We start from the raw sequence: 22,878 nt of genomic DNA on the forward strand, positions 1-22,878 counted from the left end.
CCCCATGTTCCTGTTTCAACCTTTGTTTCATCATTATGTGATATCACAAGGATGTCATGTGATTGGCAGGTGGGCAGCCCAGCTCACCTGTAAAATGTGGCCTATTATCCTGCCCAGTGAGCCAAAAGGTTTTCCCACGCCTGGTTTAGACAGACAGAAAGACAGATAGATATATCCATGAAGATGGTACAGAGTGTAAAAAGAACCCATTATGATGTCATTTAAAAGAACACATGCTGCTGACATGAGATAAGCCTTGTGGAGCTCCATCACTATTCTCACTGTATAGCCTGTCAGAAAAGCATATTGCTGAAGGAAAACAGGGTAGTTATTTTACAGTTTCAAACCAGAAGCTGCATGAGACACAGTGAAAGCCATCTTGGAAATTTCCCAAACAGCAAGGATTTGCTAAATATGCACTTGAATTAGGAGAACATATTGTACAGAGCAATAGAAAACGTACACTGCTATACCACTGAGATTGTTAATATTAGGCACAACAATTAATAGAACTTATTCTTTTTCAAAGATTAATACATCTTTCTCTTGAAGTACTATAGAAATATGTCACTATATTACACTCAGTCCTCCCTGCTCCCATATTTTGGAGAGGTGGCTTTCTATTGATATTAAAAAAGCAGCCTACACATATATTCTGTTTCAATAGGCACTTGTTATTGGTAAGACAGATAGAGACTTTGAAACTAGGGAGGGCACAGCATTGTTCAGATTCAGAGTTGTGCGTCAGAATGGGCAACGTGCCTCCTAATAAATTCTGAAAGAGTTTTGCTAGCAGGTTGCATCACCATATATAACAATGAAATAACTAAGCAACAAAATAACCAAGGATGTCATCTATTTCAGCATGGGGTAAGATGCCATTCTTTCCATACAGACATTATTTCCTATGCACCTGTAGGGATTTATGTTGTGATTCAGTCAAAGTAAAATGCATATCATTCCCATTGATTTGCAAAGGATGAAAGTAAAGCACATGTGAGTATCTTCAGTGGAGTCGCTGGGTTTCCCACCTAGGACAGGAAAGACAAGAGAAAAGGGTGACTCCAGAGCAGGGATGCTAAGAGGAGTTCCAGGACCCAGTGTACTGTACGTGGATTGGACCCCCTGTATTCCTCTCCGCCCCCACCCCCCACCGCCCCCCACACCTCCAAAAATCTATTGTCAATAACAGCTGCTGATGCACATTTATTAACTTAACCTAGCCACCCTCACAGGGTTGTTGCAAATTGTGTTTTATTCTATAAAGGCAGCACACTTGAGGAGTGAATGGAACAATGTGGACACAAGGAAAGTGCTTTAACAAACATGCCCCAATATCTTCCTCCATCCAGCTTCTCCTGCTTTTTTATCAACATTCCTTCCTAGCAACAGTGATTAAATGTCCCTAGCGATGATGCTGTCTGCCAAGTGCCAAAGTATTAGAGCTATGCCCATGTTTTGTGCTCTAACTTTCTTCAGAAATGTCGGATTAACTTACTTTTCTTTTAAAAAATGAAAGCTGAGAGTCAAGAGGCACCCACTGGCCTTGAACCCTGCTTCCATCCTAGCTCTTCTACCCATCTGTCAGCAGTCCTGCCCAGGAGAGAAAGTGGTCATTGATTTAGCATCTGTACTATATATTTAAACAGTGCTTTTTTTTTCCTTTTAAAAAATGTTTAGGGGTACTCTCATTTTCCTACTCATATTGAAATACTGCCCCTCAATGAGGCCAAACATATATTCACAAAATGCTTAGGGGTATGCGTACCCCTGCATACCCCCAGAAAAAAGTGCTGCATTTAAAGCAGCATTATACCATTTTAGGCAGTTCCCAGAATCCTGGGAGCTGTAGCTTATTAAGGTTCCTCAGAGTAGTTAGAAGACCTCTATTCCACACACAAAGCTGCAATTCTCAGAGTGGTTTGTCAGTCAGTCTTTCTTTCCAGGGAAGTCTGGGAATTGTAGCTCTGTGAGGGAAACAGGGGTCTCCTAACATGTCTTAGCACCCTTCACAAATTAGTTTCCAGGATTCTTTGGAGATTTAATGGCTGCTTAAAGTGAGTGATATGACACTGCTTCAATATACTGTACTGTGTCTTCATTCCAGTAGAAAAATTAGAGGACAATTTTGAGGGGGGGTGTTAAAAAAAGAGAGAGTGCCAAAATTATCAGGGCAGTTAACCAGTGCCGCTGTATTTTAACAAACCTCATTAGTGTGCACTGTGTTTCATGCTCTCAGCTATGCAGCAAAGCACTTCCACTTTTCAACAATAAATAAGTTTTGCCTTCCAAAGAAACTGCTATGAGATCCTTATTGGAAAACATACTGTCTCTATAGATTTACAGCAAGCCAGTTCTCCCAAACTCCTAAACACTGGAGTGAATATAAGTAAAAAGCTGTTTTTTATTTATTTCCCTCTCTTGCATTTCCTCTTGATGCATTGTTGTCTCTAAATCAGACCTATTCCAAGTATAACATAAAAATGAGGCTCCTGTTCTAAATGTGATTCTTCTCCTTGTGCCTCTTTTTAGGGGAAGAAAATTTGAAGGACCTAAAAGCTAAAGTTCTGCAGTGTGGCTTATTTTCACCACCTGCCTTGGAAGCCTATGGTTTATGCTAAAGTGCTAATGGTTTGTGTTGCAATCTTTCATTTAACAGGGATTGTAATGTTTTTGATTTGCAACCTAAATGGGGTTTGTGAGATGAGGAAATGGCTTTGTTTTTGTTTTGTTTGCTTAGTGCAGGCACGTCCAACAGGTAGCTCCCCTAAAAAAAGCTCAATATTTTAGCCCTGCACCCCCCAAAAATGGGCCATCCCCCTCCCTAAAAAAACAACTTTGACCTGAACCCCAAAAAGGGGGTAGATCACTGCCAGTTTTTAACTCTGTGAGTAGATCACAGTCTCTTGGGAGTTGGCCACCCCTGGCTTAGTGTGTTTGCGATTGCAATGGAGCCCTCACAATCTACGTGTGAAGTTCTGTGCATGCAGAGTCCTCCTTAGTTAAAATTGGTTTTATATCTCTGCCTCTAGCATCTTTTAAAAATATATTGGCAGTTTTCATACATCTAGTTGATATTTCCTGCTCTTACTACTTCTGAGGAATGGGCTGCTGGTTATATTACTCATTATTTTCTGACAGTATTTGAAAGTTCTATCATATCTGACTCTGGCTTACATATTCTAACCGTGTGTGTGTGTGTGTGTGTGTGTGTGTGTGTGTAAGTTGGTAATGTGTGGTATCCAATTGATGTCACTCTGCTAATGGAAGCTATTCATCACCAGAAAAGGGAGAGGTAATTTTTTGTGATTCCTCCTTTTTGTGATTCCAGTAGCCCACTGTTCCCTCAGTCTGCTTCAGAGAGTTCCTCAACCAGTTGGACCAAATTTTGAGGGGCAGGGACTGTGAGGGGAGAGGAGGTATTGCCCCGCTTCCTGTTCCACTGATGGGTGAGTTTCATCAGTAAAAATCTGTTTTCACTGTTTATAATTCTGAATGTTAAATTGTTGCGAGTCAAGGCCCCGGGCCCTGCTTTGTGATGGAAGAAGACACATGGACACAAATATTTTAGGTTCATGGGCTAAAAAAGGCCACAACTTTATTGGTTACAGAATGTGTGTGGTATTGACTTAGCCATTGGATCCGAACCAACTACTGGATACTTTACTCCTGCCCGCTCTGCAGTAAGACACACAAGGGTTGACAACCTGTAGGGGGAGCTTGTTGATGCAAATCAACTGGAAGCTTTCCCCTAGACTCACCGGAGAGTCGTGCCATGGCCCTAGCCACCACCTGGGCAGGCACCACGACCACCGGATTCCTTTAAAATAATACCCTTCAAGGGGAGGGGTAGGTGATGGCCACAACCTCCCCTCCAACACACAACGCGTTTTCCAATGCCTAACTGCCAAACCTTACAAAGTTGTGACAATTTGCTATGAGGTAGGCAAAAAACCAAGTGGCTGGTGCCAATTTGCCAAGTGGAAAAAATTCCTACCAGGCCACTTCAACAGGCGACCAACTGAGGTCCATAGCAAGGTCAGGTGTTGAATGCATGACATTAGAGCAGTGTTTCCCAACCGGTGTTCGGCGGCACACTAGTGTGCCGCGAGACGTTGCCTGGTGTGCCGTGGGAGGGAGGCGGGCGAGTCGGGCGGCGAGAGGCGGGGCGGCGGCGGCGAGCACACGCGGGGCGGCGAGCGAGCTCCCTCCCACATCCCATCGCCGCTCGCTTCGGCCGGCCTACTGGGCTGTCGCAGGCGGAAGGCCTGCGCATGCGCGAGGTTTTCGCGCCTTCGGGATTCCCTTCACGCCTTCCTCCTCCCGGGTCCTTGAGAGCGCGGGAAGCGGCAGCGCGAGACCGGCGTTGAGACAAAAACGCAAAGTTCCATTCAGGGCTCCCCTTTTGCCTAGTCGTCTCACAGTTTGGAAGATAGCAGCTCTCCAAATTTCTCTTCAGTCTCCACTGAATGCCTTGACTGGGTTAGGGACCCTTATAGCTCAGCATCAGTTGGTGGAAAGGACATGACTTTACAGGAGCAGGAGGAACTAACTGAACTGAGACAAAATCGTGGTTTCAAGCTAAGATTTGCTGATCTACCTTTGGACAGTTTTTGGTTGGAAACTGCCAAGGAGTTCCCCCTTCTGGCAAACAAAGCTATTTTGACATTGCTCCCATTTTCCACTACATGTCTCTGTGAGTTGAGCTTTTCAAGCATGATTGCTATAAAAACTAAATACAGAGAGAGACTGAGAGCTGTTGACGAAGAGCTACGTGTGTGTCTTTCTTCGATTCCAGCCAGAATATCAGCTTTGTGTTCAGCCAAACAGGCCCAGGTTGCGCACTGAATAAAGTATTTTATAATTTTTCATATTTCTGTTTACTTACTATTTCATAATAAAGTAATTATAAAATACTTTCTTTGTGTTTATCTGGTTCCTATTAAAGAGAGTTACTTTATATATAGTCAATATAGGCACAGAGTTAATTTTTTAAACATTTTCTAATGGTGGTGTGCCTCGAGATTTTTTTCATGAAACAAGTGTGCCTTTGCCCAAAAAAGGTTGGGAAACACTGCATTAGAGGGAGGGCAGGTGGGAGATCTGTGCATGCAGGAACAAAACAGGCAGAGCGTGGGGCCCACAGCCGTTTAAATGCAGCAAACTACACACCCCAGCTAGCCAGACTGGCCAGCTGAGGGCATGAAGCAGGCCTGGGACACCCTATGATGCAGGGGCCCAACCACACAGCCCTGCAAAGCATGGGAAACGAGTCCTGCTTGCAACTCCTCCCCTCGTGGAAAAGGAGAGGCTTTGTAACCTACCCAGGGATCTGCTGATGAAGGGCAAATAATAAACTTCATCATCACCATCACCACCAGAGGAGGAACACCAATTGGATCCTGCCTGTTATTAAGTTTTAGTGACTGAGACTGTCATGTGATGAATCCAAAACATTGTTATAATGTCTGCAATATTAAATTCAACTGTTGTTTTATGGGTATTGTGTTCTGATTTTTGTAATGATGTTTGATATGTATTCCTGTTCTTGTACTGCTATTCTTGTGTTGCCAGTGAGCTGCTCTGGGCACAACCATGTGGAACAGCAGCAAAGAAATTAAAGCAGGACTAGCTAACCTGTGGCCTTCCAGATGTTATTGGACTCTAACTCCCATTGACCTCTGCCAACACAGACAATTGGAGTTGTAGCTCAGCAACACTTGGGAGTTCTTGCACTAAAGTAAGAATAATGAAAAATTGGATTGTGGCACCAAGACACCCAAACATCTGTATACTGATGTGTCACTATTTTCTGTTTTTCCAGTGGCTCATTTCATTTGTTAATGGTCCTTTTCCTTATCGGTTTTTCTCAGCCAGTTCCAGAGAGTGTCTTGGCAAGCATCCTTGGCTTCTGCGGTTTTTTCACCAGGTCCATTGGAAGGGATGGAGGTACATGGGATTACAGATGGTATCTAAACAGTTCTAGACATATTGATGTCCACAAGGAGACTTTTACAATTTCAGGACCAAAGAGCAGGAAAAACATCAATGTCTTTTAAAAAATGTAGATCACAATTCTCTCTGCTGCCTTATTTTTCTGTCTCTGCTGCCTTATTTTTCTTTCTAACAAAGTATCTCTAATTTGGCAAATAGTGTTTAATGATACATGATCAATTTCCCCATAATATAAGGAAATATTACCAGAAACTCTGAAAGGGCAAAAACATTCTGAGGTATCTCAAAAACAAATTTAATATTATCAACTTGACTATAAATACAGCTCACGTTCTGCAAAGGTCATGTCTGCATCCACAACTGAGCACCAAACTAGGCATGCCTCTGATAGTTCTATTTGCTTAATCACTTAATACAGCATTCTTACATTATTCCTGTTGGTAAATATTATTTAAATGTTAAATGTGTCTTATTTAAAAATTAAATGCCATGATGGTGCATTCACACATCCAAAAATGGGGCTTTTTTGTTTTTGTTTTTACAACAAATATATAGAACTCCATGTAGAATGAGGAAGTCGGTTATTTTAACAGCAAAAAGGGCATAGTGCAGGGGTCGTCAACCTAAGGCCCATGGGCTGTGGTAGAATGGTTGTGTGCCTGCCAAAGGACACTCTCAGACTTCACTTGCCTCCTTGACCCCAGCACTGCTATACTGTTATCATGCCACATATCTGTGATATGAACAAAGCCAATGCTATACAATATGCCATCTCCCCCTCCTCCAATGTTAAAGTGGTAAATGGGAAAGGAAATAGCACCTTACACCACAGTTCTGTTTTAGGTGCTCCTTCATCCATTTTCAGATATGTTTTGTCTGACCCTGGAAACTGCATTCCTCCCCAATGCCCAATTCAGACTGGTTCATTCTCTCTCTCTCTCTCTCTCTCTCTCTCTCTCTCTTTCGTCAGTGAGCTATCCTGACTTGGTCTCTGTGAGAATTTTTCTCTACAGCGAAGAAAATTGTGTTGTTTGTGTTTTGACTGTTAGCCACAACAATGTCCCATTTCCAAATTCTACTAATAATAAGGATGTTTAGTACACACACAGTCCAAATATTCAGCTCTCTGTCTCTTGTGGAAATACCCTTGTAATTATCCCATTAGTGAGTGAGTTAATAATAGAATGAGGCCCAAATATCTTTGTATGCTTATTAAGCAAAATGATTCTGTTTGGGTTTTCTTTCCTTTGTAAGTTTTATTTTTAATTGCTTTCTTGTCATTTTCAGAAAGAAACGTGGGAGAAAGCATTTCCCATTAACTGAAGCAATTACTGGTTGCAAAGACAGTAAAAAATATTGACTGATCCAGAGTAGTTAGTGATTTCAGAAGTGACAAAGAGTATAGAAAGGAAAGGCCATCTTTAAGTTTTCATGTGCTTAACTCTACACAGACAGAGGCCGAGCTAGCTGCTCAGCACCCGGAGTGGCACACATGCTGTGCACCTGAGGGTGGGGCTACCCGTCTGTGGGGGCACCACCCTCGGCGAGTGGTGCGTGTCCCAGGGGGGGAATTACAGCCTTAAAATATAATTGGCAAAAACATCACAAACTATGTCCTCAGACTTGGTGGCAGGCATTTGTGTACATGCTTCCAAGCAGTTTGTGCTGGGTAATTTGGTGCACTTTAACCATTTTCCTCTTTACTCCCAGGTGTATATATTCATTTCCTAATTAAAAGCTCTATCTAGTTTTTCATAATGATTTTGAACTGATTACAGATGAAACATAAGCCTTGCAGCTGACGATATTAGTTCATCATGGCTTCAGCTGGGTGCCCCAACAGTAGGAAACATCAAGCAGCCCCACAGACAATATGCAGCACATCATACAGTCCTGATTATCATGCAATTACAGGTTCTTTGGTGCTAATCAAATGGCAGATTCTGATTAAGGTGAAAATGTAAAATTAGGATTCTGGGCACATCATCAGTTTCTGCATTTGTAGTATCTGAACCTCTGCACAGAAGTGGCTCTGGGATTGGAATGAACAGATACCAAGCTGGACCATTTGTCCATCTAGCTCACTATTGTCTACACTGACTGTCAATGGCTCTCCAGGATTTCAGGTGGGGTACCCTCTCAGCCCTACCTGGAAATGCTGGGGATGCAGCCTAGCACATTCTGCTTGCAAAGCAGATGCCTTACCACTGAGCTATGGCCCTTCCCCAAATGAAATTTCTGGAGATTGTGAATGATGCCAGTTGGACCTCTCAGACCACTGAAGTAATGCACAGCATACATGTATAGTTTGTATAGCAACAACTTCAGGCCACTCTGTGAGACCCTTAGGACTCTCTATCCAGGCTTTGCCCACCAGGCTGCACCCCTTACTGGCTCTGCTCTTCACCAATCTGACTTGCTATAAATGAGCTGTCTATGTTCCACAGTCCTGTTCTTGCAAAGCAGAGCACACAACTGATTGAATACATCAAAACCCGCTTCTTTGGTTTCAGCACAACTATTGTTTCAGATTTACATCTGCAAATATTCAGGATCATCAGGCCCTCAAATTCTCACAAACAACCTCCCACGTGGTGCTGGTAAGAGCAGGGCCAATGTATTATTCCATATCCCTCAATTTTGCTTTTACTTTATGCCAAAGCCCATAAGTAGGCGTCATATAAGATAAATCTCACTAATTTTAAAAAAGAAAAAAAGCGAGTGAACAGGAGGTGATAAATGCTGTGCTGCCTACTCAGGTTCTGTCACATAAGATGTCAGTTCTTTATTTTAATTTTATTTTGTGCTAGCTCACAAAGGCAAGCAGTTTTACTGCACATTATCCCACCTTTGTTAACATATGTTTTTTCACAGTCTGCAGCAAAACGCCTCTGCTCGTTGTTTCTGTCTGAGAATTGATTTTTTTTTTTTAGTCCTCAATCTTCCAGCTATTTCCTAATGTCCTAGGAGATAGGCGTTGCATAGAGGAGGGTGTGTGTGCTCATATGTACGTTACAGATTGCTTGTTACTAAGCGATTCAAGTCATTTGCACAAAGAACCAGAAAAGAGACTAGAATCATAAAGAAGCCAAGACTTTCTCCCAGGAAGACATTTGTTTGCTAACACAAGGAACATAATTGACATTTTGGAACTTTTGCAAACAAGTAAAGGTAAAGGTAAAGGTACCCCTGCCCGTACGGGCCAGTCTTGACAGACTCTGGGGTTGTGCGCCCATCTCACTTAAGAGGCCAGGGGCCAGCGCTGTCCGGAGACACTTCCGGGTCACGTGGCCAGCGTGACATCGCTGCTCTGGCCAGAGCCAGAGCCAGAGCCGCACACGGAAACGCCGTTTACCTTCCCGCTGGTAAGCGGTCCCTATTTATCTACTTGCACCCGGAGGTGCTTTCGAACTGCTAGGTTGGCAGGCGCTGGGACCGAGCAGCGGGAGCGCACCCCGCCGCAAGGATTCGAACCGCCGACCTTTCGATCCGCAAGCCCTAGGCGCTGAGGCTTTAACCCACAGCGCCACCTGCTGTGTACCATCAACAAATATCAACACAAATATCAACACAAAAGCAGTTTTAATTTTTATAGATGCGGAGAAAGCCTTTGATAATATTTCTTGGAAATTTATGAAGGGAAATTTGGAAGGGATGGGGGTGGGACGGAGTTTTGGGAACGGGATTGACGCAATTTATTCAGAACAAAAGGCTAAACTGATAGTTAACAATGTGATTACTGAAGAGTTCAAAATTGAAAAAGGAACACGACAAGGCTGCCCGATTTCCCCACTGTTATTTATCTCTGTTCTGGAGGTGCTCTTGAACATGATCAGAGGGGACCGGCTGGTGGAAGGTATTCAGGTCGGAGTGAAACAATATAAACTTAAAGCGTTTGCAGATGATCTAGTTTTGACCCTTCAGGAGCCAGAATCTAGCACGAAAAAAGTATTACAATTAATTCAAGAGTTTGGTCGGGTAGCGGGATTTAAGTTAAATAAGCAGAAAACTAAGGTATTGGGGAAAAACTTGACAGTTACAGAGTCAGAACGGTTTCAGAAAGAGACAGAGTTGAACGTGGTTAAAAAAGTAAAATACCTAGGGGTAAATATAACAGCAAAAAATCTGAGTCTATTTAAAGATAATTATGAGAAATGCTGGGCAGAAATTAAGAGAGACTTAGAAAGTTGGACAAGATTGAAACTTTCCTTGTTAGGCCGAATTGCTGCTGTAAAGATGAATGTATTGCCGAAAATGCTTTTCTTATTTCAAACATTACAGATTGTAGACAAAACAGAGTGTTTCCGGAAGTGGCAGAGAGATATTTCTAAATTTGTCTGGCAGGGCAAAAAGCCCAGAATTAAGTTTAAGATATTAACTGACGCGAAAGAAAGAGGGGGCTTTGCCCTGCCAGACTTAAGGCTGTACTATGAATCAGCAGCTTTTTGCTGGTTGAAAGATTGGCTGCTTCTCGAAGACACTGATGTACTAGATCTGGAAGGTTTTGACAATGTGTTTGGTTGGCATGCATATTTATGGTATGACAAGGTTAAGATCAATAAGAATTTCAAGAACCATATTGTCAGAAAAGCAGTGTTTAATGTCTGGACAAAATACAAAGACTTATTGGAAAACAAAACTCCAAGGTGGCTTTCACCATTGGAAGCTAAGGCCCGGAAAAGACTCAATATGGAGGCCAAATGGCCGAAGTATTGGGAAATATTAGAAAAAGATGGAGATAATTAGAAATTGCAGAGTCAGGAGAAAATGAAAGACAAAGTGCGAGATTGGTTACATTATGCTCAGATTAAAGAAGTTTTTAAACTTGATAAAAAGTTAGGATTCCAGGTGGAAAAATCGAAGTTAGAAACGGAACTGTTAGAGCCTAAGACTAAGGTACTCTCAAGAATGTATAATTTGCTGTTAAAATGGAACACACAAGATGAAATGGTTAAATCGGCTATGATAAAGTGGGCACAGGACATTGGGTATAATATGTTTGAGGACTGGGAAAAGTTATGGACCATTGGGCTGAATTTCACTGCATGTAATGCTTTGAAAGAAAATGTAATGAAAATGATATATAGATGGTACATGACCCCAGTCAAACTTGCAAAAATATAGCACTTGTCTGATAATAAGTGTTGGAAATGCAGGGAAAGTGAAGGAACGTTCTTTCACCTCTGGTGGACTTGCCCTAGGGTTAAGGCCTTCTGGGAAATGATATACAATGAGCTGAAAAAGGTATTTAAGTATACCTTCCCTAAGAAACCAGAGGCCTTCCTTTTGGGCATCGTTGACCAGAGGGTGCTAAGGAATGACCGAACATTTTTTATGTATGCAACAATAGCAGCAAGGATACTCGTTGCGAAGCATTGGAAAACCCAAGATCTACCCACACTGGAAGAATGGCAGATGCAACTGATAGAATATATGGAACTGGCTGAGATGACTGGCAGAATTCGAGACCTGGGAGAGGAGACGATGGAAGAAGATTGGAAGAGATTTAAGGACTATTTGCAAAACTATTGTAAACTGTATGAATGTTAAGGAGGATGCTTGATCACAAACAACTTGGCACCATTGAATTAGATAAACTGAACTATGAAGATAAGCTAAATTTAGGAAAAAATCAACTTTTAGATAATGATTAGGCTAAACTAAAAAGTTTTAAAAAGTCAAATGAATATATCTAAAATTTAAGATATAACATTGGAAAATTAGATAAGGTGGGGACAAGGTGATAAATTGCTGAATTAATTTTTATATTTTGGAACGTAGGAGAGGGAGATGTGAGGAAGTCCAAAAAGGATAAGAAAATATGTTATGAAATGTGATGTTTTTGGTATGTTTTGTTTATTATGTTATAATTCAAAAAAAAAAACTATTAATAAATATTATATATATATAAAAAAATAGAATCATAAAGAAGCCAAGGAACCAGCAAGCATAAAATGCCCCACTCCCAAGATGCTTTGGTGCCTGTGCCAAATAATCCACACAGCAGCCCTCTTCTCTGTAAAAATGTAACAATGAACTAAAGATGGTGACCCCAATTCTGCCACCTAAGGCAGAATGTTGAACCCTGCTGCATGAGCCAGTCTTGATTGATTCCATACTTTGGTGGGATATTCTGAAAAGCCAAAGGTGTTTCCAGCACATTAGGCTGGTGTGACTGAAATCTAGCTCTAGATACATGTCTTATTGGATGTTCAAAGGGAGAGAGACTCAACTGGAGCACATCTGTCCAACACACTGGTTTACCTGGTCTGTAGCATCTCTTCGCTCAGAAGTGACACTCCACATGCTCCTCCTCCTAGCCCAGCACTGCAGTTTCCTTGAGGCATGGTTCTGCCAGAATCAATAGCTGCATATATGGTGCCACTCTGAAATGACTGACCTTATCCCTGCCAGAGCACACTGGAGAAATGCCTAGAAGACCTCTGTTCTAGGACATCACTCCGTGCAAGCCAGAATGAGACATTCACTTGCAGCACACAGGTTTGAAACAAAGAAGATCGCCTTTTTTATATAGAGGATGGGCTTGTTGCCATATCACAATAGCAACAAATTTGTTAAAAAGGTGTTGTGAGCTATTACTATCACTTAAATGATATGGGTAGGTAGGTGTTTTAAAGCATCCGTATTTGCTTTAAAACATATCTGTTGTCACTTTCTTTTTCATTATTACAGTTCAGGTTTGGGCTACTACAACCATGGGCAGTAATAAAGTTCAAACCTACCTATTACTCTTGCAGATATGGGTGGTTAGTCATGTAGTAAAACAGGTGGCAGCATGGAGAGAAACGGCCCATCTGTAATAGGCTGGGTGGGGGGGTCCTTCTAGGTTAAGCCCTGCTTCTCATTTGACTCCCCCCACCATGGAAGGAGGGGACATCTCCCTGTTGTGTAACTGGGCTATGGAAAGCTGAGAGGCATAAGGCTCACAGAAAGGTGCCAGTGCCACTGTCAAAACACTAGGCCAAAGAAAGTGATGCCTGCTACATTGCTGTGTGTGACGTTTGATGGACTGCCCACTAATTTCACAGACTGCAAATAAATAAGCACACTTCTTAGTAAGTATAAGTAAATGTGGCTCTTCTATATAATGCTTTGAAGAGCTAGAATATTCAAAAGCTATTATCTGGGTAGAACTGCAAAGGTATGCAGTTTTATTTTTAAGCTACTGCTGTTGAGAATCAACCAAAATTCTCGCAGCTGGAAAAGATGGCGAGACCCAAAGAAAATCTTGTAGCAATCTTCTTAGAGATATGTCTCCTAATTTTACTCCCAGTGTAAATAAAGAGAATCAGATCTTGCCGCCATTAACAATAAAATTACTGCTGTTAAGTTCTGCTCAACTTGAATTGATTAAAATGGAAGCAGTATCCAAATTAAATGCAAAATAGATGTCTTCTGCAAAGCAGTTTAGCCATCTATTAACTCTGCTGGCTGCAAATGGCTGGGACCAGTTCTCTGTTAACTTCAGCCATCTCTCATGTAGGCCAAACCTAGTAACATATTCACTCTGAGGCAACCACCACTTGTGTTTATGAGACTTTCTCCTGAGAAATATGTTCATGGTTGCAGCCTTAAAGGAATGGTTTACTTTTCCAACTCTGAGGACTAACTGATTATTTAAATATTTATTCATTCTGGGTGCTCCTGTTTCTTTTTAGGTTGTTTTGTGGCGTGGTGGTGTAGTTTTTCACTTCCATTGTTTGTGACATATATCGTATTTGTTACTTTGTGAACTACTTAAAGATTGCGTTGATATAAAGTGGTATATAATTGCCCTGGCAGGCATATTCTGTGACCCAGCACAGTAGCAAATGATCAGACAGGTCACCAGGTATTGGGATGAAATCAGGCCAAATATTCACTGACTGCAGCAGTCAGGGTAAGGGTTGGCATGGCAGTAGGGCCAGGATCAACTCATCATTCCACTCACCGCTTGCTGGTGGAATGGGGGATGGACCGCACTAAACCCATTCAGTGGGAGTTGTTCAGTGCTGAATCCTGTCATGGTGCATGCCAAGTTGGCAAGGTCTAACTGGGTGACCGGGATAAGGATTCCAGGCAGGCAGACACCAACCCAAGCTTGGAGCATGCCATGGCCTAATGCCCCCCCCCCCACCTCGGACTGCCCAGTTAATCCTGCCCAGTGCCATTTCCACTCATTTACATACACATTATTTCCAGTCCTGTCAACCAGTGACCCAGATTGCTCAGTGTAGGCTCTATCTCAAGGCTGAGAGGATGGGAATCTCACAGGGCAAAATGGCACCAAACTCTTGAGCGGGGAAGCTTATAATGGCTTCTCCCCCCTCCCCTTCCTGCAAGGCCCTACAGGAGCCAATACATGGGCAGAAATTTGCCTCATTTGCTCCTTGGTGGGCCACACGCCACCAGGCAAATTTACCCAGAATGAGACATATATGAAATAAATAATAATAATAATAATAATAATAATAATAATAATAATAGTATTTTTAAACTGCCCTTCAAGCATAGCGTCATAGCAGTTTACCAGAAAGACTGAAACAGTCGAAAGCGAATACAGGCAAAACCTCTGAAAGATCTTAATGTATAGGGAAGTAAATGTGAACACAGGCAATTATCTTTTCCCCAGTATTTCTTCTATTACCCATTCATACATGCCCTATCAGGTGAAAAAGAACAATTATGAAACATTTTGTCACATCATTTGACTTTTTAGAATAGAACAGGATGCAAACTGAAAACAATGAATTAGAGGCATTGCCTCTGCTGCTGAACATTCACGAAGTCTTTCATGCTACTCATAGTTCTTTGTTCCTTCTAGCACCATTTCCCCCCAAACAAATTGTTTACCTTTTGTGGAGCTAGAAACAATTATCCTTATAAAAATATGTGGTGGTATAATGAAAGCAAGTGTCTCATTGAAAAAACATCTGTTTGTTAGTTGCTACTCCCTGAAACATAAGAATAGCATCCTGTTCTCACACTGATGCCAGTGGGAAGCTCATAAGGAGCACATAAATGCCATGGCACTCTGCCTGCTTGTGATTCCTAGTAACGGGTCTTCAGATGTATACTGCCTCCAGCAGTGCAAGTAGAACACAGCCATAGTGACTAGTACCATTGAGAGTCTTCGTCACCATGATATCACTCTGTACTTGGAAGAAATAACTAGTCCATTTGTGTGGTTTCCCACCAAAAAAAAATACTTGGCTTCTAAAAATGCCTCTACATCTTTTTGGAAGCCTTGCTTAGAAAAAGGCAAATTGTCACGATCTTAGACCTATCATGTGCTGTTTCCATATTAGAGGCCTACTTAAGAAACTGTATAGTTAATGGAACATGAGGTGGACATGAAGCATGTAAGATCATAATTGCTCCATTTGCTTTTATACGCCTTTTACTGTTTCCCCTGGAACCTCAGTAACAAGGGTGCCATCATGAAGATCTAAGATGTTTCTAGGATGATGTAATTAGGCTTTGACGTCTGTATTTTACCATACCAAAGAAAATATCTCTTCCATGCTGTGTTCAAAGGGAGACCGGGAGATGACTCAGCCAATGTTACTAGAAAAACAGAAATAATCCCTAACCAAATAATAATATTTCATCACTGTACTTACAGAGTTAGAGTATGTAATGTTCTAAAACAAATTCATTTATTCCAAATATTGCAATGAATAAATACAATATAAATTTACTCCTGATCACATTGTTATGAGTTCTTACATATAACTGCTACTAAGTCAAGTATGTTGCTGGTAGCATGTTGGCAGATTCAAATGCCAGTTGTGTTTAGTTCAAAGCCTTATTAATGTTATTTTACACGTATAACACCTTATTAGGTGTTATTTATGTTGCACCATGCCACAGCCAATACGCCTGGAAATATGAGCTGCATACCAACAAATCTTTGTCTCAGAGAGGTGCTGAAAGCAATCTACAAGCTAATGAGGCTTATGTGAGCTACCTGGTGGTCAGGGTTAGCAAAGTCTTTTATTAAATGCAGATTAGCTGTTTCTGTGAACAAAAAGGGGAGGGGATATAGGTGGCAGTACAAGAATTATAGATTTGCCCTGCCATTTGAAAAACAAACCTGAAATATGCAAAAGGAAAAAATACAGTGTTAGAAATGGTTGTATATACGGAATTGAGCATATTTCATTAATCAACTGGACTTTGACACTAGCCTTATTTAGTCATTATATTTACTAATGTTCAGCAAATATGTTGAGGGAGGGGGTCCAACCCCAGCACCTTCATGTGTTCAGTGCAAAGGTCTGAAGGGAGATTCTAAGTGAATTCAGACTTCCTGATCATAGGAATGTTTATAAGCATGCTCAAATGTGTGTTTCATCAGAAGTGGGGAGCAGGTTGGGAGCATTGGGGGAAGAAATGGTGCATGTTGCCCTGATCCTTCTCCCCATGTTCTTTGCATGTGAGTAAACCAACTATTGAATAGATCTATAGTCTTAATCAGAGGCATATATTTTAATGACAAAAGAAAATGAATCAGAGCAGTGCTCTGCTAGATTACTAATGTGAAACATAATCCTAGATATGCTATTTAAAAGCCAACCCTACTGTGTTCAAAATGGTTTACTCACTGATAAGTGTATTGAGAGTAAGTCTACTTGATCTTAACAGAACTTTAAGAAACATTCATAGGATTGTGCTGCATGTAAATAATTGTTTGTAAGGTTTTTTAAAAATAGAAAGTATAAGGGCACTGGGAGAAAATTATTTTTTGGCCTGACTTCTGCTTTCAGACTGTGCTAAAATGTTAGTTGCAGCATGTGCCAGGACCATCATTCAACTAAAAAAAAAAAAATTTGATAGGGTTCCAATTGAGTGACAGACATCTTCTGAAACTAGCAGATTTTTTCCCTTCCTTATAAACTCAGTTAAACTCCAGTTTGCCAGACACTTACAAATCAAAGTTTGGTTAATAGGAGGAGAGGAACATGCTGAACTGTGCAAAAATAGAATATTAGAATTAAATTTTATTTCCCTATAGGATTGGGGATTGCGGAGAATTTTGATCCAGTTCACATTTAGAGTTGCATTTATCAAATCATCCCTTTCTGAAACAACACAAGAACCAAAACACAACCATCTTTCAAAATTTGTACTTATCTGAGTTTTGGAAGGGAGTTCTCCAACCAGTCAGTTTACCCCAAAAAAGCATGTATATGGGGAATTTATATTAGTGAAAATAACATACAAAAATGCATTGTTTTAGGAGAAATTGCTAGCAACAATGTGTGTATTAGTCAAAACTGCATGCTACAAAACTGTAGAAATGTAAATAATTGAATTTAATATTGGAAAAATGAGAAACTAAGAGAACCAAAACTGACAGACCCTTCCATCTCTAATAGCAATTCCTACCCTAGAAATATTGTAGCTCCTGGGGATGGGGAGGTTTGCAGACTAAGAATGATAGAATTGGAAGGGACCCCAAAGGCCATCTAATCCCCCTGCAATATAGGAATCGCAGCTAAATCATACATGACAGATGGCCATTCAATGTCTGTGTAAAAACCTCCAAGGAAGGAGACTCCATCCCCTCTCGTGGATGCCTGTTCCACGTAGAACTGAAGGTGCAACATTTACCCACTCTATCAAATTATATTTTTATTCTGCAGTTAGAGACATATGTCATCTCTCAAAGCAGATCACAAACTTTTAACAAAACGAGATACTGGCCATGCCCTCAGGCTTACATGCTTAAAAGGCAAGGGAACACAAGGGAACAGTAGAGGAGATCACTTTAAGAATGCCAGAATGAAGTGATAAGTTGTATGCCGGCATTATATCCACTAAGGATGGACAAGTCTGTCAGATTTGGTTTTCTCAGTTTCTCATTTTTCCAATCTGGTTCTCCACATTTTGGCAACAATTTGCAATTTTTAAAGAAGTCCTCAAGAAGCATTTTAGTGCAAATTTCTCTTAATATATGCATTTTTGGATGAAGAACTGCATTGCGAATTCAGACAAATATGAATTTTGAATATTTCTTTAAAAATTGGGTATCAGGTAGTTTTTCATTAAAATTCAAGGGCAAACACACTTCTCCCTTATCCCTAATATTCACTTAACTCCAGAATGATCTCTTCCTTGCATGGGGTTCTTCCTAGGAAAGAGACAGGGTGTGATATTCTAGTGCTGCCCTTTTTCTTCTGGCCAGTAGCAGACACTAAATATGTTACTTATTTCCAAGTAAATGTGCATATGATTGGGCTGCATATTATAAGTCTACTAATGATCTGCTTTTTATCAGAGATGGAAGTAATGGCAAACATTTACAGTTGACAATTTTCAAATTTTACAGAGCTTTCCAACACAATTACGCCATGCTTTCCCCCAAGCAATGTGAAGTACCAAGGACAGCACTCATAGCACTAAATTTGTCTTCACTCTGCTCCACTTGCATATTGGTAAGCAAATATTGCAAAACACTAAGACTCCAGCATTCCCTCATCTAAAGGAATGGTTTCATTTCTTTTAGACGAGGAAGCGCTGGAGATTTACAGTATCTTGTAATATTTGCTTACCAACATGCAAGTGGAGCAGAGTGAAGACAGATACAGCCCTATTAGCAGACTGTAGGGCTCACATCAGATTCCCAGAGCACAATTTATGGACTTTCCTGTGGCTACATCCTCAGTTTCAAATCATTGCTGTTGCAAAGTTTCAGCTCCCTCTCAGGTTGTTCCAAAATGCCCCCTCCTGTTTTTGCCACCACATTCACAATTAAAGGGTTCATTTTGGAGAGAACATGAATTAAAAGTTCCAGTTACAGATAGGTAGCCGTGTTGGTCTGCCATAGTCAAAACAAAAAAAATTCCTTCCAGTAGCACCTTAAAGACCAACTAAGTTAGTTCTTGGTATGAGCTTTCGTGTGCATGCACACTTCTTCAGATACACAGTGTATCTGAAGAAGTGTGCATGCACACGAAAGCTCATACCAAGAACTAACTTAGTTGGTCTTTAAGGTGCTACTGGAAGGAATTTTTTTTGTCATGAATTAAAAGGTTGGCAACAGTGACAAGTGCACTGCAGCCACTCATCTTAGCAACCACTGGCTGGTGGCCACTAACATCCCCGCCACCATCAGGTGTTATCTGTGTTATATCACAGAGGGAGTTTCTAGGGATATATTTTTTTTGCAGGAAACAATGGCTGGCAATAAATACTGATGCTACCATCATGCATGAGATCAAATAAAGCAAAAGGGAGTGACTAATGCTGCATTTCCATTCATCTCCTCCCCCCCACTCTAAATGCTGCAAATAAAAAAGGGTGAGATTAATGTGAAATGTATGGCACTCAGCTGTTTTTAACAGAAAATATGGGCAAATAAAATATATGCGTTGTAGGACAATATTGAATCATGTTATTGTCAAGAACAGTGATAGCAACACCTGAATCACACTTTTCTTTTTTTTACAAGGTTATAGAACTACTCCATTAATATGAGAACACATGTTTTCAGGTACTTTTCCTGTGGAACAAGTATCTTTTCTAGCAGTCCAGTGTGCATCACAACACCACTTCAAATGACCAGTCATGAAATATAAGCTATACATCTTGATTAATGTATTTTGTAGGTTAGAAGGACATGTTTTATATTTTGCAGTACAAAGAAGGGAAATTGTCTGGCATATTTGGAATCATGCAATCTGTTCATCTCTGCATTGATAACTATGTAGCAAATAAAGGAACACTTGCCTTGGTATAAAATCCTGTCCTACCAAAGTCTCCAGCATGACTCCTATTAAGAATCAACAGACTTCTATCGCTTTTTATCAACTGTTATTATTAGATTATAGACAAGAAGCAAGGAGTGCTTCTCTAACTTTTACAGCATGTGAAATTTTTTATGAATGCTGTATGGAAAATAACATGAATCTGTGCTTAGAGAGTTTGTAAGTAAATTATTTTTAACTTACCAAACCTATGATTATTTTCTATGCTAGACAAAGAGGGAAACTTTGGGACTCACTTTAAAGGGCATATTTTCCAACAGCCTATATTTTCACATTTACTTTCCTGCACACTTTGTGACTTTAAATCTCTGCTGGGGTTCTTTCACAAAGCCTCTCCTCCTTCCAGAGGGGAGGGATTGTGAGCAGGAGCCAACTCCCACGTCACGCAGGGGGCGTTCTGCCCCCTGCCCTGACATCAACACTGGCACGCCACGCCTCCTACGTGGGTACCCAATTGGGAGACACTGCGGGGGCATGGTCTAGCCGCTCAAATGCAGCTGTGCCAGCTGTTTTTCCACAGGTCACCCACCCACCACTCCCTTAGTGCATAGCTTCTCGCTTGACCTTGCTATGGACCCCTGGTTGGTTGCCCAGGCGGCCTGGTAGGAGTTTTTTCCATTTGGCAAATTGGCACCTCTTGGTTTTTTTCGCCTACCTCGTAGCAATCGTCACAACTTTATTGGTATTTGGCAGTTAGGCATTGGAATGTGTTGTTGGTGTATGGAAGGGCAAGTTGTGGCCATTGCCTACCCCTTCACTTAAGGGTATTCCGTTAAAGGAATCCGGCGGTCGTGGATCCTGTCCGATGCCCTGTGTGGCGGGGTGCCATGGCACGACCCCCGGTGACATCAGGGGAGAGCTTATAGTTGTATTTGCATCAACAGGCTCCCCCTACTTGTGGTTAACCCCTTGTCAGACTCACCCCTCTTCGAGTGGGTGGAGTCAAATTGCGGTTGTCCAGTGCCTAAGCCAATACCTTCTCACTTGCTGTTATCAATAAAGTTGTGGCCTTTTCTAGCCCATTAACCTAATATCCTGTGTCCACGTGTCTTTATTATTCCCCAAGTGGGGGGGCGGGTCCTTGAATCACAAAAGAGTTCTCTCACTTGCCCCATACTTGGATCTTGGCATCCAGGAATTCTCCTTTTATACCTATTTTTCCTTGAACCAGCATGCTGTTCATAAATTCTGAAAACAGCACTGCTACATCTTGTACATTTTTACAATATGAGGTCCGTGTTTCCTGGTGTCACATGATAGCAGCTATGTAGCAACAACTACCCATTACTGTCATGTTTTGCTTATGTTATTGATACGCGTAGCACAGCACCTCCACATTGCAAATGGAATATAACATTTATCTTATACAGTGACTGGCAAAATACCGATGTCTATCTTATAGTGGCAAGTCCATTATATATTTATTGGCAAATTATATTCCTTCTGCTGAAGAAAGGAGAGATTTTTATCTTTCTGAAGGCATGCCTGACATTTGCCGGTCCTCTGACCAACAACATACTGTGCTCTTTCCCCGAGTAGATCATGCTTCCTTCCTAAAGGAGCAGACCTTCACAGGAAGGTCCTGGAAGGCAGACACAGTGTCACAGAGGGCAGAAGCAGATGGTCTACTTATGCTCTCACAGAAGAGTTTTATTTGCAAAGAATCCTATTAACATAGGACTCTAGGGGGCTTAAGCTTGTTGCAAGCTACACAATGCAATTTGCTTCAGCACAGAGAAAACAGTGCACATTTTATTGGTTTATATTGTATTAGAATTGCCATTATAGCATAGGCACAGGAAAACCCCTGTTTTTATATTTCAGAACCCATATTACATGCAAGTTTTAGTTTAAGCATATTCCCTTTATATCAGGGGCATAATGAAGTCAGCTATGGCAGCCCATATCCTATTGTTTGGGAGCTGGTGACATTTAAAGCATCTTAAGTACTCCAAAGTAATAATTTGCAACGTCATGCAAACCCGATATCTGCTAGGATAAGCAAGTTTGGAATAAGAAGATAATAGGCTGTCCTGGCTTAGCTAGGGCTATACCAGCACGATTCCCCCATTCCAGCTCAGTCAGGGGTACATCAGTGTAAGTATCTTAGCCTGGCTCAGCCAGGGCTATGCTGGCTCAGCTGAAATTCAGCCTATATAACTTAAGCTAGTGGAACCTATGCCAGTGTAAGTTATTTTAAAAGTGTTCCAGGGAGAGGGCTAGAAAATACTTACACCTCTTTCAAATTTCTTTCAGCTCAGTCATGTGACCCAGCAACCTGGCAGAACTTATACTGGCAAAAAGAGTAGTTCAAATCAAATTCTATTTTAAATGCCTCTTTTCCCTCAGTCAGGGTTGGAACAGCTCAGCCAGGAGTAGCATCACTCCTTAATGGAGCTTGGAATAAGGGTAACTTAGGCTAGCTTAATTTAAGGAAGTTCAAAGTTTGTCCTGGTCAAAGTGTTTGTCGTCTAGCCTAATACTTATCGGATACCAATACTAATACAAAATAGCCACAGGTAAGGTCCTTATGTGAAGACAACACAAAATATACTGGAACACAATAGCTTGACAAAAAATAGTCATCTGGATTCTTCATAATAATTGAAAATGCTGTCCATTCTAGAAATAATAGCAAGTGTGGAACCAGACAAATGACCAGACATTACATCTTCAAAAATAGTAGAATCATAGAATCATAGAGTTGGAAGAGACCACAAGGGCCATCGAGTCCAACCCCCTGCCAAGCAGGAAACACCATCAGAGCATTCCTGACATATGGTTGTCAAGCCTCTGCTTAAAGACCTCCAAAGAAGGAGACTCCACCACACTCCTTGGCAGCAAATTCCACTGTCGAACAGCTCTTACTGTCAGGAAGTTCTTCCTAATGTTTAGGTGGAATCTTTTTTCTTGTAGTTTGGAACCATTGTTCCGTGTCCGCTTCTCTGGAGCAGCAGAAAACAACCTTTCTCCCTCCTCTATGTGACATCCTTTTATATATTTGAACATGGCTATCATATCACCCCTTAACCTCCTCTTCTCCAGGCTAAACATGCCCAGCTCCCTTGGGGTACTTGGGGTAGGGCTTCATAGAGACAAAGAACTTTAATTTAAATGTTTGTTATGGAAAGGTAAAGTACCCCTGGACGGT

The 22,878-nt window shown here is 41.2% G+C and overlaps 2 protein-coding genes across 2 annotated transcripts in view; both read right to left on the reverse strand.

Moving 5' to 3' along the window:
* CNKSR2 (connector enhancer of kinase suppressor of Ras 2) overlaps positions 1–22,878 on the reverse strand; it is a 248,492-nt gene that overhangs the window by 218,789 nt on the left and 6,825 nt on the right. The gene's annotated exons all lie outside the window — the stretch shown is intronic.
* LOC307213994 (uncharacterized protein) overlaps positions 5,653–22,878 on the reverse strand; it is a 28,818-nt gene continuing 11,592 nt past the window's right edge. Inside the window, exon 4 of the mRNA XM_079972330.1 lies at positions 5,653–5,735. Within this exon, the coding sequence (XP_079828456.1) occupies positions 5,665–5,735 (71 nt within the window). The 3' untranslated portion in view covers positions 5,653–5,664. The remainder of the gene's footprint in view (positions 5,736–22,878) is intronic.

Source organism: Podarcis cretensis (assembly GCF_951804945.1).
Source record: "Podarcis cretensis genome assembly, chromosome: 4".
Classification (NCBI taxonomy): Eukaryota; Metazoa; Chordata; class Lepidosauria; order Squamata; family Lacertidae; genus Podarcis; species Podarcis cretensis.